We start from the raw sequence: 17,102 nt of genomic DNA, 5'->3' as shown, positions 1-17,102 counted from the left end.
GATGTATGCGCACCCCCCCTCCCAAACACACACACACCACCACCACACACACAGAACCACAAAAAACCTCAGCATTAAAATTGCTTCCTGCCGTCCACATACTAATGTAATACGACAGTATATCTGGCATAAGAGAGTGTGTGAGGGAAAGAGAGAGAAGAAATGATCCTGTGAGCTACAACAGCCAATTACATACACACTGGACCTAAAGACTACATCATATAATTTCTTCCTTCCAAGCTTCCTTCTTAAAGGATTATTTTAGTGGTAGAAACAAAAACCCAAACCCTTGAAATATAGCTGATCATTCAAGACATGTTAAAAGCAAAAAAAACAAACAGATTCTTGTCCTTTGTTTTAGACTGCAGTTATAGTACTGGGGGGTGGTGGGGTGGGGGGTTTCTCGTTAAAGTTACATAGTCAAACTCCTAAAAAGGACAATTCAGCAAGATAGCCTGGGGGGGGATGGGGGGTGTCTGTCTTTATAAATTCAAGTTCAAACAGGAACCATATCACCACGATCATCTGCATCACTTCCTCTACAACTTCGCCTGCAAAACTGTTTTGCAATGGGAAAAAAAGGAGAGATTATTGTTGATTAAAGATGGCCACCTCGATACTGTAACATGGTTAATCCATGCATTCGTTCGTTTCTCTTCGATAATCACTTCATCCTGATCAGTGAATCCGGAGCTTATTCTATAGAAAATAGGTGCCATGATGGAAGAATGCACCTCTGATGGATCACCATGGAGTTAAACATCGTCAGTTCACTTTCCCGCAACTAAAATATGCAGAAATATTCAAAATAAAATCAGATTTTTTTCAGACTTGACACTATAAACATCCTAATAATCTTCTCCCAAGATCTCCATTAGTTTAAAATGACTAGTGACTCTGGAGGACACTGACGTTCATATGAAGGTTACAGAACCGGCGTTAGACAACTTTGGGACATGGGGCATTACTTACCTGACTAATGAGCACTTCTAGCAAAGGGGAGGTGTAGATTAGTTGGTAAGGCATTGGACTTTAGATCCTAAAGTCATGAGTTTAAATCCCAGCCACACCAAGCTGCCACTTCTGGGCCCCTGTGCAAGGCCCTTAACCCCGTAACTGCTCAGTGTATGAATGAGATAAACGTTAGTCGCTCTGGATACGCCGTGAACACCATACATGTAAAGACTGGTTTTATAAGGAATATAAACCCAAAAGATTTGTAGGACTAGATGAATCTTCAACAGCCCAGGGAGTGATGGGCTGTAAAGAGTTCCTTACACCAAATACCTTATTTTAAAACAATAAACCAAAGAACAAAAGGATCTCATTATTGTATTCCTTTATTAAGTATCTAAAGGTCAGTGATATAAAACAACAGGACAGCTATGTGCATGAGGTATTACATTAACCCATGGGCTCTCTGAGGTGGCTCTGTTTTTTGAAAAATAAAATCGTCTTACAACAGACTATAAAATCGAGTTTGGTTTCTAATGGCAACCCAGTTCAGTTGTCCTGCACACACTGAATGATTAGTTCACAAACAGAGAATACATCGCTATATAGGAATCATCTAATAATCAGTGATCTACTCCATTTGGCCATCAAAAGCTGCTATAAAAATAATACAAAACCTTAATTCGAAAGCTTTTCCTCTTGGCCACATTCTAAAAATGGCTCTGGCACTAATTTCCACGTGTAGCACTAAATTCCTGTTTACATGAAAAAAAAAACCCTGTTAAAACAGTTCAGCATGTAAGAAGCAGTGGTGTGTTTTTATTTTATTTTAAAAAAGTATCACTATAATATTTGACCTCTGGAACCGACCTCATTTGTGCATTCTGTTGTGCATTTCCTGATTGTGTACACATGAGATATACACACACTGGTATCCAATAGCAGTACAGAAGAGTTAAAGAGAAGGAATTAGGGCCTGACTGATATATTTAATAAAATATGGCGAGTAAAAGTATAATCTCTGATTTAGTGCTTTTTCCCAAAGCCACGCCCACAAAGACAGCTCAAGTTACTGACTTATAATAAAAATAGAATATTAGGATAAAAGTACACTTTTTTTCACATTTTCCTGCTTGTGCAGCTAAAAAAGTTACTCTTACTATCCTTATCTTTAATTATTTTCTATAGATATTGAAATATTTATACCTCTAATATCATAATGGGGTTGCCAAACGCCATTAAAGTAAATATATAAAACTATTATTTTTGGCTAATTAACATTTATTTTTAATTACATTTATATTAAATGCTGTTTTAAATATACAGATTTCCCATACTCCTGTGAATGAGCCGTAACCATAGAAACAACAAACAACAGCATCAGAAAGAGCAATAATGTAAACTCGTGATCGGATTTAAATAAATGAGACAAAGAGCAGCTGCTGTGATCGAAAAATTGATCAATGAAATTCGATCCATTTGAATTGAGAATTAATTCTCCATATCAGTCATCAGTCAGGCCCTAACAGATCATCTTTTACTAAAAACCTGCTTTAATGGTGGTATCATAGCAGAACGTATCTGGGAAACCGAATTTGCTAGAGCTGAAATCTACAATGGCGTTTTAGTGGCACGAAGAAAGAAAAAAAAATCAAATATTACGAGAATAAAGTCGAAATTAGGAGAATAAAGTCGTAGCAGCACCGGCTGAAGTACTGGTGCGCCGGAGTTACACGGTGTTAGCACGCAAAGGTCACCATCACTATCAGATAGAAATGGTCTCTTTTGTGCAGTCTGGAATGGTGACCAGTGGTCGAATCCAAGGATACTGATGGGTGCATTTAATACTTCAGTCAGTGCTGCTACGACTTGTATCTTAGATTTAGTTTTTTTTTAACGTACCACTAAAACGGTATCGTAGAAAGCGGCCTCAACTTCATATTACAGATAAAAAAATAAGAAAGAGAGAGAGAGAGAGAGAGAGAGAGAGAGAGAGAGAGGAGATAGACGTATGAAACCCTAAGCGTGGGATTGTCACTGCTTAGTTTGCTGCAGCAAATCTGCTGACTACAGTGTCTACAGTCTGGACTGAGCAAATACACAGCTGCTGCAAATGTGCGTGTGTGTGTGTGTGTGTGTGTGTGTGTGTGTGTGTGTGTGTGTGTGTGTGTGTGTGTGTGTGTGTGGGAGAGACAAAGAAAGAAAGAAAGTGAGACAGAAAGTGAGAGTGAGTGCAGCAAAGACATACATGTGTATGCTGTGAGGTTGTACAGTATGTGATAAGACAGACAGACAGACAGATAGACAGACAGAAAGAAAGAAAGAAAGAGAGAGAGAGAGAGAGAGAGAGAGAGAAATACAGAGGGAGAGATAGAGAGGGAGAGACGGCCTCAGTGGACCCGTCTGTGGCTCGACTCGGGTTATTTTTAGTGATGGGGAGGTGGCTTGGTAGGGCGTGTTGCCCATGAGGGGGCGAAAGAGTTAGAGAGAGAAGGAGAAAGAGAGAAAGAGAGAGAAAGAAAAAAAAGAGAGAGAGGGGTTAGAGTTAGACGTCATGCTGGCCCTGCGTGGGTGGCTTGGTTAGCACTGTGGGTTTCGTCCTGCATTCCCGATCGCCGTCTCGAAAATAAACTTTGCAGAAAGTTTCCCGATGGCTTCTGTTTCCTTGACAGAGGAGGAAGCTTTAAGGTGTAACGCTCTCCCATGTCTGAGACAGTGATGCCGACGATGGTGATGATGAAAATGTTAATGAAGAAACACGTGACAGATGCTTTGGTCTTGCTGGAAATCGCGCGGCGCTCAGCGTGTACTTCTTCGCTGTCTGATATGAGGTTTCAGTGCAGGGAATGTTGAAAAGCCAAAGCGATCGTGTTTGTGCACGTATGTGTGTGTGTGTGTGTGTGTGTATATATATATATGTGTTGCATCGGATCATCCATCCCCAACTTCTTTCTTCTTCTCTTTGACCTTGACCGAGGGCTTTTTGGACACCTTGACTTTCTCTTTGTCGGGTTCGAGCGCTGAGTCATTCTCCCTGCTCGGGTCTTTCCTCGACTCCTTCAAATCTTTCTCCATGGTTGGATCTTTTGATTCCTTTTTGATCTCTTTGAACCCCTTTTCTGAACTTTCTTTCTTTTCTTTTGTTGAACCTGGGAAAGGGAAAAAAAGAGGGAAAAAAGAGAGCAAGCATTAAAAATTTGATCAACTTTATTATTAAATACATATAATAAAAGTAATAAATATACACATATACACTGATCAGCATAACATTATGACCACCTGCCTAATATTGTGTTGCTTCCCTTTCGCTGCTAAAACAGTTCTGACCCGTTGAGCATTAAACGCATGAACTTCTTCAGCAGTTTGAGCTACAGGAGCTCGCTGTTGGACCACACGGACCAGCCTTCGCTCCTCACGTGCATCAATGAGCCTCGACTGCCCGTGACTCTGTCGCCGGTTCACCACTGTTCCTTCCTTGGTGCACTTTTGATAGATACTGACTATTGCAGACCAGGAACATCTCACAAGAGCTGCAGTTTTGGAGATGCTCTGACCCAGACGTCTAGACGTCACAATTTGTCAAAACTCGCTCAAATCTTTACGCTCGCCCATTTTTCCTGCTTCTAACATCAACTTTGAGGATAAAATGTTCACTTGCTGCCTAATAAATAAATCCACACACTAGCAGGTGCCATGATGAAGAGATCATCAGTGTTCTTCACTTCACTAATGTTACAATGTCATAATGTTATGCGTAAACGGTGTATGTTTGGTACATAAAACATATTTTGAGATATATCAATAAAAAGTTCTATTTTGTGTAAAAAAAAAAGATCAAAGCAGCACAAATTCCATCATTTGCATAAAAGTTTTTGCCTGACAATATGTCTGAATTCAATCCATTTCCATGTTTATGTCTCGAATTGGTCAGGTCTAACAGTTTGTGTTCAAATGTTAAAATTTTCGATTTTATTTTAGTTTCTCCTCTAATATTTCAAAACTGTTAGGACCTACAGCACAGGAGCACAGAAACTATAATCGTCATTGTCAGAATACAATGTAAGAATGTTTAACAATATATGTTCAATTGTTTGTTATATCAAATGACAACATGGAAAGTAAATGAACAGAATAAAAATCTAAATCAAATCAATTTTTTGGTATTTTTTGTATCTGGTGTGATCATTACACAATGAAAATAAATAGTTTGCAATATATTTCTTTGCAATTCTGTTACATTATAAAGTCATTCTCTTTAAAATACTGTGTAAAAAAATAGTGTGAAGGAGAACAGCAAGGTGAATTATTTCCACATGGTACGTGTTATCAGGTGTTAAACCACGGTTACTGATGTGGAGGTCAGAGATAACATTGAGATCGGGGAATTTAACTGATTAGGAGAGACGCATAATGTATAATAGATAAGTATAACATATACATACACACACACACACACAGTTACAGTGTGTAGAATGCAGTTGTGTGTCTTTGGCCAGTCTTTCTATATCTCGATCTCTCTGGACCTGGAGGCGCCAAGTACGCAGGTGGGAGGATTGAGACTCGTCCCAAGGGGGGGAGTTGTGTGCTCTCTTTGGGTTGAGTGTACCAGCATGGGGCAGTTTAACAGGGTTAAGGGCATGATCCCATTGTGTGTGCCTGACTCTGACAGACGTTTCTGCTGCCTGCTGTGACTGATGGAGTGACAACAGCACCTGATACTTAGCAGAAGAAATGTGAAACACACACACACACGCAAACACTCAGGTTCCCCTCAGCAGCTGATCGGCTCACTGATGAGGTGAGACCAGAACCATCCAGTCATAGCGATCTTTCTCTCCTATTAACATCAGTAAAGCGTCCTGTGTGTGTGTGTGTGTGTGTGTGTGTGTGTGTGTGTGTTTTCCTGAGTGACCATTTAAAAGAAATCTCATTTAATATAAATGCAGAGATTTACAGAGAAACACTGCTAAGTGCTCCCACATGACGGAAACCTCGACATGCAAATGAGTTCCTGTGCGGCCGCCAAACCAAAACAAGGGGGCGAGATAAGAAGAAATACATACATGAAAAACTATAGAGGAGCTTGTAAAAAAAAAAAAAGAAAAAAGAAAGAAAGAAAGCCGCATGGACAGGACAACAAAGCGGCACGTGCGATGTGAGGCGGAAAAGCACTAATAAAGTCGAAGTCTATATATAAGCAGAGGCGGCTTCAAGAGCGAGTAGAGCCAGCGCCAGACCGGCCACCAACCCACCACAGCCTTAGATCTTTTACAGCTAATTAAAGCTGCAGTATGTAACTTAGTTAAGAAGAAAAGAACGATTGTATTTGAAATATCGAAATCAAAAGCGGTATTAAAGCAGGAAAGCAAAATCAGCTAGTACATGGTTTGTCCTTCACGGGTGAAATGTGAATTAAAACAGAAATCTTGGGTTGGATTCGAGGTTTTTGGGCTGCCACAGCAACCTCGCGGAAATCTTACGATATTTTAAGCTCCAAATTCTCCCTAAGCAGCTTTAAATTTCAAAACCTGAGCATGCAATATTGTGTGTCCAGACTAATACACACTGACACATTCAAGCAGTTCATTCTGTTCAATAGAAATTCTGAAAATTGTTGAAATAAAAATTTCCACAAAAAACAAATATATATAGTAGAAAAAGTAATAAAATAGTCTTCTCAATGAAAAGAATAAAGTAGCCTATTTAAAATTTAGTGAGATAAATGTAAATTCCTATTTTAACAGTGGGGGGTGGGGTGGTGGATTCTAGTCTAGTTCACAAAGAACATGAAGATATATATCTCAAACTAGCTGTTTTCATTTGAAGGAGCACCTTTACAAATTAAAGTGCAATAACAAAAAAAACCCACTACCGCTATGACGAGTGTAATGAATTATGCACTTTCGCAACAACAACAAAGAAAATCCTTTTATAAAATATTTATGATAATGAAAGAAATCTCAATCGCAGATTAAGAGTTGAGACAGTGAGCGCACGCATTGAACATCTTTGATTTGACAGCATGTCGCTTTCGCTGCCTGTCTCTATCTTTCTTCTTTGTGAGTTTAGCGTGTTTGTTCTCTGCACATCGATCAGTCGGTACAGTAGTTTCCAGGGCCTGATTTTTTTGTTTTTATTTATTAATGTTTTACTCAGTAACGGATATGATTGTAAAAGTACAATACTTCAAACAAAGTCATAAATAGGAAAAAGTAAAATTACAGATTTTTAAAACTAGATTAAAAGTACACAAAAAACTACTCAATTACATTTTTATCTCAGAATTCTTCTTGAAACTGAAAAAATGTCAAGATAAACGTGTGTGTGTGTGTGTGTGTGTGTGTGTGTGTGTGTGTGTGTGTGTGTGTGTGTGCATGGAAATGGAGCACTATGCCACAGCTTAATCTGGTGCTGTCAGGTAGTGACAGGTCTAATCCTCATAGCTCCTAAATTGGAGTGTATGTATAAGTGCAAGTTAAGAGGAAGTTGAGGTGTAAGTTCATGACACTTTAAAAAAAAAAAAAAAAAAAAAAAAAAACAAAGGAAAAAAAGCAGAACGTATATGTTGCTAATTACTTACACTTAGTTTTGATTAGATTGGACTTGTTATCAATGCATTGCTTGAGTACAAGAAAAAGTAATGAAATGCATTTAAGTCCCAATAAGAAGATGAAATTAGAAATGATCTCCTTTAAAATTTGCATATATATAATACTGATAAAGCCTGTAGCTCAGTAGATTAATGCACAACCCAAACAATGCAACACACACACACACCAGACTAAACAACCCCCCCTCCCCCAGTTAGTGTGTATCGGTACGAGTGGAACAGCTTCTGTCACCTCACCTGGTTTTGATCATGCATTAGCTTCAAAGTGACTTTAAGAGGAAGAAGAGTGTGTGTGTGTGTTTATTCTATGGCACAGCACTATCTCATCAGGCACCAGTACACAGAAAGCAGGACAGTGGTAAACAGTTTGATAAGGCCGGCCGGGGACAAAGCAGATATCGGCGCTTCAAAGAGTCAATTTTCCGCTCAGGTGCGTGTGTGAGACTCTGATGGCCGTAGTCAAAACACACACACATGGACACACAGAGCGCCTGCATGGCCCTCCGGACTGTTCGATGCGGGAGGCTTCTGCTCGTTTCCCACTGTTTTATAAATAATGCGGTTCTGCTGGCCGACTCCCGGCACCGCGTGTGTGTCGCTGTCGCAAGCTAAAAGTGGAAGCCATGGGAATCGTCCAGCCGTCGTGCGAACGAGTGGGAATCTGAAAAGATGGAGTTAAAGCAAATGTGGAGTGCAGGAAAGCCAGGAGACATAGCAGACACTATTTGGAACACGTTCCATCAAAGAACTGCCTCTACCCTCTGATTTCATCAAAGTGTGATGGCACAGGAAAAGCTTCATGTAGTGAAACTTTCAATTTAAACATTTTTTTTCTATTTATTATTGAAAGTTCTAACATTCAAAAAATCCCCAGAAAGTGAATAAAAACTTGAATCTCTAATGTTGTGAGCACTGATTGTATAAGACTGTAGAATCACACACTCATAATCACACACTCAGGTACTCATGATATTGTTAACTCTCCGGTGTTTGAAATGTTTTGATGATTTATTATCACACTGATAATGTCACCAAGATGAGGACGGGTTCCACGTTTGAATCTGGTTCCTCTCATCGTTTCTTCCTTATACCATCTAAGGGAATTTTTCCTTGACGCTCCAGGCCTGATCATTGTGGATAAATACATCCATTTAAATATAATTAATACTCTGTAAATCTGTGGAAAAAAACTTGTTTTGAGTTGAATTAAAAACTGATTCAAAGGTGTCACTCTGACAACGACGCAGGAGCACAACGAGAAACGGGACCTGACTCTGAATTTTAAAGGGAAAAATTTGCATTTTAAGTCTTAATTTAAATTCATAATTGAAGCTTTATTCATTACTTTATTATTTATTAAATGAATTTGCAATTAAAATAATTTTTTACATTATTATTTGGGTTGGTGAAACAATTCACTGTAAATTCGGTTCTTCCAAACTTGTATTCAACATTGATGACTCGTCGAATTATCAAAAGGGCTCCAGACGTAGTGGTAAAAACTGGAAAATGGAATACCTTTTCAGACTGATGCGATTCAACTACAAATTATCCCAAGCAGAAATGTAAGACTTGGGATTTCAATTTTCAATAGTCACCCATTTCCTTTTTTTTTTTTTTTTAGATTATATTAACCAATAAGGCATTAAATTGTGGCATTATAACTTTATGAGCGGTGAAGTGAAGAACACTGATTATCTCTTCGTCATGGCACCTGTTAGTGGGTGGATTTATTTATTAGGCAGCAAGTGAACATTTTATCCTTAAAGTTGATGTTAGAAGCAGGAAAAATGGCGTAAGGATTTGTGCGAGTTTTGACAAATTGTGACGTCTAGACATCTGGGTCAGAGCATCTCCAAAACTGCAGCTTCTGTGGGATGTTCCTGGTCTGCAGTGGTCAGAATCTATCAAAAGTGCACCAAGGAAGGAACAGTGGTGAACTGACGACAGGGTCACGGGCGGTCGAGGCTCAGTGATGGACGCGGGGAGCGAAGGCTGGTCCGTGTGGTCCGATCCAACAGGCGAGTTGCTGTAGCTCAAACTGCTGAAGAATTTCATGCTGTTACTGCTCGATGGGTCAGAATTGTTTTGGCAGCAAAATGGGCACCAACACAATATTAGGCAGGTGGTCATAATGTTATGCTGATTAGTGTATCGCATTTATTTTCAGCTTCTGACTGGAAAATTGCAAATTTAAATACAATTGTAAACTGCCTCTGCAATCCAGATAGTAAGGACTGATTCCTCTCTTTTGCCGCTTCGTCATAGTCGACTGTGTGCATCTGCGAGCTCATGTACTGTATACAGAATAGGGTAGTCAACGGGTGGTTGGGAATTGGATATAAATAAATTAGCAGTGTTTAATTGGGTCCAAAAGAAAAGTAATATGTTTTCCAGAAAGGAAGCCACAGCTTTAATGTTACAGTGAGTACCTGATTAACATCCTAGACCGTGTAAATAAAGAGAATATAATTAGCATTCCGCCCGATATGGATCTCCGGTGTTTTCGTAGTGTAATAATTTCTATGAGTACATTCTGTGAGACTTGACAGATCCTGATGAAAACTCTACAGGAGACCTAATTGCTTACATTGTGACTGTTCGTAAACCGCAAAAGATAAATCGTTCTGTGCTGGCTCGTGGAGTGGGAAGAAACGTTCCCTGGGGTCTGGAGGCATCTGCGGTGAATTGCCTTCGAATGGAAATGTTTATATGCAGTCAGAGAGAGGCAAACAGAAAAATCGCAGAGCACCTTAAAGTTTAGGATCGTTCATGTTTTCAGGATTCCTACACAGGGAATGGCACGTACTGCACATCCTTTCTTAACATCACTGTACTTACGATCGCTGTCTAGAGTCATAACCTTGACAGTAGACAGCGCAGGAAAATTCCAAGGTGTGGAGTAATCAAGGGCAGAGGGAGTGAATCTGTTGTCGTGGACTACTTTGGGAAAATTCCCTTCGTTTTTGTACTTGCTGTAAAGCGGAGGGATGAGCTTGTTGACTGCGACGAAATGAGACCGATGTGCCAAAGCTAGACTGCTTGTGGTTTTGGTTGTTTGGGATGAGATGCTGGTTGGGGGGAGTGGTAAAGGAAAGGATGTATGGATGGAGACAGAGAGAGGGAGAGAAGGAGAGCAAGCGCAAGAGAGGACGCTTACAGCGGTTTGCTTGTTGTGCTGATCTGGTTTCTTAATACTATTCCTGCTCGTGGAATGCAGGCGTGGGGGTTAAGGAACCCAATCTTGCTGATCCGTCTGTGTATTCTGGTGAAAGCTTTTCCCACTGGGTAATTAACTGAGCAGCGAGCACGCCGGAACGTGCACCTGCGAGACGCAAAACAATCGAGGTACGCGGGGAGGGAGGACTTTGCGCAATCGGTGTTTGCTCTGGCCGCTCGCAGCGCTTGAAGGCGTGGTGCGAGTGTGATCATTCCCGTGGTCAGCGGAGATATTTTCTCTCTTCTTGTCAACGCCCTGGTACAAAGCGTCTCCCCATTTTACACACTCGCAAAACTCAGGTCCACAGTCTCAGTTTGTTTGCAAAGTCTGTGTACTACTCGCACAGAGCTCGGCCACATCTAAGACGAGTTCATTCGAGTGGTAGACTCCGTGGACACACATACATAAGTGCGTAATCACACAGGATGACACGCTTGTATTTTGCGAGAACACACAGACACACATGCTGAAGAAGTTGCATTTGAATCCGTGCACAAAGAAACCATACGCAAAACATACAACGCACACAAAAGAACCAGACATGCTGGATTTCTACGAAGCTAAGCCGACGTATTCTGTCTCTGCAAAGCCACAGGCTTCCTTTGTTGCGGCAACGTGTTGGAAAAAGCGCTGCAGGGAATCCAAATTGGTTTTACCACTTTGCTGCCTTGCACTGGCAAGGCGTCTTTTTTCGTAACCGCCAAGCCTCCAATTTCACAGAAATGCAACCACCAGCACAGAAAAATATGCATGTCTGGGTTTACGAAAACTGGATTTTTTTTTGCCCCCTTGTTCGCATATTTCAGCGCCACTTAAACCTCAAAACAGGTGCTGTGACAAAAAGTCCGGACTATTTTAATCATTTCCTTAAATGAATTCTCATTTTTTTGGTGTTTGTGGCTGGACACTGTAGGCGATGCTTGCATCATAGGGTCAGCCTGGATTTGATCACTGCAGGCGTTGGTTCAGACCCGAGGCAGCCTCCTCCCTCAACTCATAAATCTACAGACGCTTCTATCCTCCCTCTATCTCTATCTTCTGCTCTATCTCTCCCTTTCCCTCTTTTTGCCTCTCTCTCTGGTGCTATCCGTATCACCCCTGGGCTGTTGGATGGTTTTGTCAAGAACACCTGCTCCACTGACGTGTTCTTTCTTCTAAGGGAGTACAGCATGATGAAAATCAAAAAAAAAAAGAAAACAAGCCTTTTCAATCCACAAAGTCCCTTCTGTTGTCAGTAAAAATGTCTGGTGTCTAGACCTATTTATCTTCGGGTCTTACTCCATAATAAAAACCCCATAAGCATTGTGCAAATAAAGCAATAGACACCCAACGACCTCTAAGATGCCTGTGAGTCAAGTCACTCGATCTATTCGACGTATCAAGCGAAAGTCACCTTGCACGGAATTTTGGTCGTGTTCCAAGGCACTGTTTTGATTCCGCCGTTTCCCACAGCGTCACATCGGCCTTTACAATCTAATGTTAACTTCAATAGCTATGACAGGCATGTCATAAAACACTAGATATCATCACTTGACTAAACAGGGAAGGGGGAAAAAAAAATTAAAGTCTTATTCTTGGCCAGACGGACGATTTCTGTTTTTGGTCATGAATGTAGAGGCTGCTTGGCGGTCAACCTTTGCCAAAGACACTTTATAAACCATGTGGCCTTCCGAAATGAACGAGAGGGAAGAAAAAAGGGCAGGAAATAGCTTAATGGAGAATAGAAACAAAGCAGACATTATGCCAGGAGAAAATCTGAGAACAAAATTCACTTCTTTCTTTAAGTTTTCTCTCAGTGCATAGGTTGTATGAATGGGGGCAAATTAAAACCCTGGGACTATAATCCACTGGTTGACTTTCTATGCTAACATCAGGCCATTGCGGGGCTGATTTGATTTACGACCAACCTAAACCTCTAGCACCTGAGATGGCTTAACTGCGATTTAAAGTGAGCCATAATTCAAAAACGCTTTAAATCTACCAAAAAAAAAACCATCTACCAAAAACACTTATTTGGCCCAGGCAGGAAGAGCTAGATCTGCTTTCTAAAGAACATTCTTCAGAACCTGTATGCCGTTTTTCACAGCAAAGCGATTAGGATAAAGTCTCAGCTCGATGACAAGGACGCTGTCGACGTGAGTTTTAGCCAGACGGGAGCTCGGAGTCATTTTAGATAAGCCAACTCGGAGTCGAGGCACTTCCTTGGATGTATGCACACAGTTATTATACCATCCATCATCTCGGTTCGATCAAATCCCCTTGTAGACATGAATAAGGCTGTCACCGGGCCAGACAGATAGACTGGACTACCGTGGCCCCTCATGACAGGCACATTGTGTGTTCTGGTGTGGGTGGGAGGGTTAGAGGCAGTGTCGAGTGCCGAGGAGATGAGATTGGAGATTCCGCAGCAGATCACGCGGCTGTGAAAACGCAGGAATGCGTCTGGTTCAAAGCTCTAGACTAAGATCTTCATAATACTCCGTAATACTGACCTTACTGCCCGGGCTATGACAGATAGAAAGAGTTGGATTAAGTTTGTAAGCATCAAAATCTGTCCTCTGAATACATGGTATGACCAAAAGTATGAGGACACCTAGCCAATTCCAGATTTTGTGTTATGATAAGCACCTACTTCTCTGGAAAGGATTTTCACTACATTTTGGATCATGACAAAGGGAATTTTTTGCCCAGTTCAGCCAATAATCAGATCAGGCTTCAGTGATGTCCACTGAGGAGGCCTGGTGCATTCCAATTCGTCCCAAAGGAGTTCTGTGGGGTTGAGGTCTGGGATCTGTCCAGGCCACTTGAGTTCTTTAGCAAACCATGTCTCCATGGGCCTCGCTTTGTGCACCTAAGTGCTGGCATGTTGGAACATGTTTGGGCTCATGTTGTTGAAAAACAATTCCATGCTTCCATCTTTGTGGCAACAGTTTGGCAAAGAACCATGTTTGGGATTTGATGGTCACAGACTTTTTGGTCAAATGCTGCATTTGGATTCAGAGCAAAACGGTCTAAAATAAGTTCGGAGCATGGTGTGTGTATTGTCAAACACACTTCTGCAACATCACTTGCATCATTAATGTTCTCGATTTAATGTGTACTTTTTGGATCCTGCACAGTTCCTACTTTTTTAATCATCCACATTTGGTTAACTCGATTTCACAAAATACAACCAAACTGCAACCAGGAAGTTTCTAATAATGATTGAATGAGTTTTGGAAATGCACTGACTTGGTTTGTTCTGCAAGCTTTATGCACCATTCATTTCATCTTAAAAAACAAATTATCCATTCAATCAAAAAAATGTATTCATACGAACAGTTATATCCATATACACAAAACCTTCGTCCAGATCTGACCCGGTTTGCTCAATAACGAGTGTATTACTCAATGCCAATTCCTATTAATGTTGGAGCGAGGCTAGGCAAAGATCTCAAACCGCATCTGCTGCAAACATCACAACAACAAATATATTCCTGTGGATTTGATAGCTGTTTATTCATTCCACAACATCTGACAGAGGAGAAGAAACTGATTTGTCTGCATATATATTTACAAGGACATTTACAAGACGGGACATCGTGAAGGAAAGTCGACTGAAACAGTTCAAAAACAATGAATCTTGCATTTTCTTTCCTGTAGAATTTGCACAAAAAACACAATTTGCCTTCATTTCCAATTTCCAAAAAAAATGTAATACACAGAAAAAAATGCACAGAAAACCCGTGGTCATTTTATGAGGTTAAAATGATTGCTTTTCCTAGATATTTTGTATGCGGGTGGTGCAGGTGTGGCTACAATGAACGGAGACCTGTTGAATTTCATTAACTGGGCTTCTTGCCTTAGTAATGACTTCCATACTTACTGTATGAGATACCGGTCTGTGGCGCTCTGTTATACTGCGGTTCTCTACAATATTGATGTTTTCTATAGCCGTGTCGTCATGATGATAGAATTAAGAGCTGCATTGATTCATTCATACATACGGTTACATCCATGGACACCAAAGCTTCGTCCAGATCCGTCCCGGTTTGCTCAATATCGAGCGTATTACTCCCGCCACTTCCTATTAATGTTCAACTCAAAAGTACAGATTCATTATTGTGTATGCGTGTGCCCCCAGGTGGAAATGCTGACCACACATAACCATCTTTGAGAAATCCACCGCAGACACATTTCGCCCCCTTTTTTTTTTACCCTTCAAACAGTGGTTTTCTTCATGCCTGTGGAATCCTACTTATTCTGAATGACCAAAATTATTTGTGACTAATTGTTAACAAATGGCTAAAAATCCCGGGGGCGGAGGTAGCGTTTTGGCTCGGAGCTTCTCAATACATTAGTTTTATTGAAAGAAAAAAAAAAGCACACACACATTGGAAGACGTCCATCTTGTGCTCTGTTAATTAGCTTTGTAAATGGGCCAGCGTGTGGACTGGCTGTGTCCTTGTGTTATTTTAACTCCCTGAATGGTGTCAGAGTCGTGGCTGTGTGAAGTTTTAAACATTTCCTCAATTGCTCTGGAGGGTGAAGGTCTGCAGTGACTAGTAAATTAGACAGTACTAAAAAATGGAAGGGGGGAAAAAATGCTTATGATAATATGTCACGGGACGTTTTTGGTATGGTCCAAATTTCTCCAACCTTCGTCTTAAATGTAAGTTTCATTTCGATGGCGCTTCAGATGTATGATGTCATGTGAAACCTACACAACGTGTCATTGAACATCAGACATTTTCCACAGACCTACAGTATATCAAGTCAAAAGCAGCATCATGTCTATGAGTGTCTTTTTTTGTATTTCGCGATGTGATTTTCTAAGATGATATAAATGCCAGAATAGATTTGCATATTTCTTTTTGCATCCAGTCATCATATTTTAAAAAAAATTCAACAGCAATGCTTTTATGGCTTGGACATTTTCTGAACACAAAATCCTGTGGTTTTAACATACCATCTGTCTGCTATTCTAGTAAATCCACTTTTAATGTCTGGACCTTTTTTTCCCCCAACAATCCAACAACCCGTCCATGTTTGCATAATTATCACTTGGCATCTTCATATATTATAGGTAATTTACCTCGGTTCTGAGCTTAAATTTGATTAGATGTAGGCAAACAGCCAGTATGCAGTAATACTGCAGATTGTCAATTCACGTCTATTTAATATTATTGACATTTTGATGTTGACTTTTTTTTAATTTGGATATCTTGCGGTTTTTGTAGACAATGTCGATATGATTTGCTGTTTTTGACGAGGAAAATATACCTTACTTTCACTAGCTTGCTGCTAACTACAGATAAATATGTAGGCTTTCATGTTGTTTGCAATCTGCAGCACAAATTTGTCAAATATTACAAAATTGGTATACACTGCCTGCCTACTCATTCACTGTCCGATTGTAGGTGGCTGCATACAACCAAAAGGGACATGCATGTGCCTCAAAAACTATAAAAGAATCTTTTCCAGCTCGACATTGTGAGGAAAAATTAGCCAGAGCAGTGCAAAACAGTTGTTAAGCTTTTTCTTGAACTATTTGCACAAAAACACACAATTTACCTTCACTTCAAACCACAAGGAAAAACAAAACTGCCAGAAAAAATGCAGGGAAAACCCAGGGTCATTTTATTTGGTTAATTTCGAGATGATGTTGCTAGAGATGATGCATGCGGGTGGTGCAGCTGTGGCTACAATGAAAGGAGTGTTTCGGGTAGGACACCACTGAAGGTCGTGGTGTGAAATGTATGGCCCAACACTGCTGTATACTCTACTGTGTTATGCTGAAATGACAATAAAACCGTACTTGACTATTATATGAATTTAAAGTATGAACGACGTAAATAAATAAACGTGTTGCCAATTTATGTGGTATAAAAAAGCAACTGTGTAATTTCATTTCGCATTAGTGAAAACATCAGTTCATATCCAACCTGGCGCTTATTATTTGCCTATAACAGCACACTCGAGCTTTTCCCTTCTATATAATTTAATCACGTTCCTGTTAATCATCTTCCTGTCTAGAGTTCCCCATACTCCGACGCACAAACTGTCAGTGTGTGAAAGTTTGATAAAGAGAACTGTCTCTATATATTATACATGCAGCGAGTTCAAAACATGTCTAAGTCTGTGTGTATGTATAACTGAGGTTACTGAAAAACAGAGACTGCTTTGTGCATCTCGGTGCCGTCCTTATACCGCAAAAATGATGATAAGAAGCCCTAGCTGAAGGGATTACAAGACTACAGGGATATACACGTCCCTATCTGTCATCTGCGCTCTGGCTGAGCCGATCGGACCTCAGCGCTGGTAAGGGCGTGATGATTT

General features: G+C 40.4%; 1 protein-coding gene across 4 annotated transcripts in view; it reads right to left on the bottom strand.

Moving 5' to 3' along the window:
• Positions 1 to 1,322: 1,322 nt before the first annotated feature.
• bbs9 (Bardet-Biedl syndrome 9) overlaps positions 1,323 to 17,102 on the bottom strand; it is a 123,510-nt gene continuing 107,730 nt past the window's right edge. For 3 of the 4 annotated variants that reach the window (XM_046876162.1, XM_046876163.1, XM_046876168.1), the window contains one exon: positions 1,323 to 4,103. In XM_046876162.1, the coding sequence (XP_046732118.1) occupies positions 3,886 to 4,103 (218 nt within the window). In that variant the 3' untranslated portion in view covers positions 1,323 to 3,885. Of the gene's footprint in view, positions 4,104 to 7,801; positions 8,226 to 17,102 lie in introns of those variants that run through there. The other variant, XM_046876167.1, reaches the window with a different exon arrangement.

This window comes from Silurus meridionalis, chromosome 20, assembly GCF_014805685.1.
Source record: "Silurus meridionalis isolate SWU-2019-XX chromosome 20, ASM1480568v1, whole genome shotgun sequence".
Classification (NCBI taxonomy): Eukaryota; Metazoa; Chordata; class Actinopteri; order Siluriformes; family Siluridae; genus Silurus; species Silurus meridionalis.
This window is presented reverse-complemented; position numbering and strand designations above follow the sequence as displayed.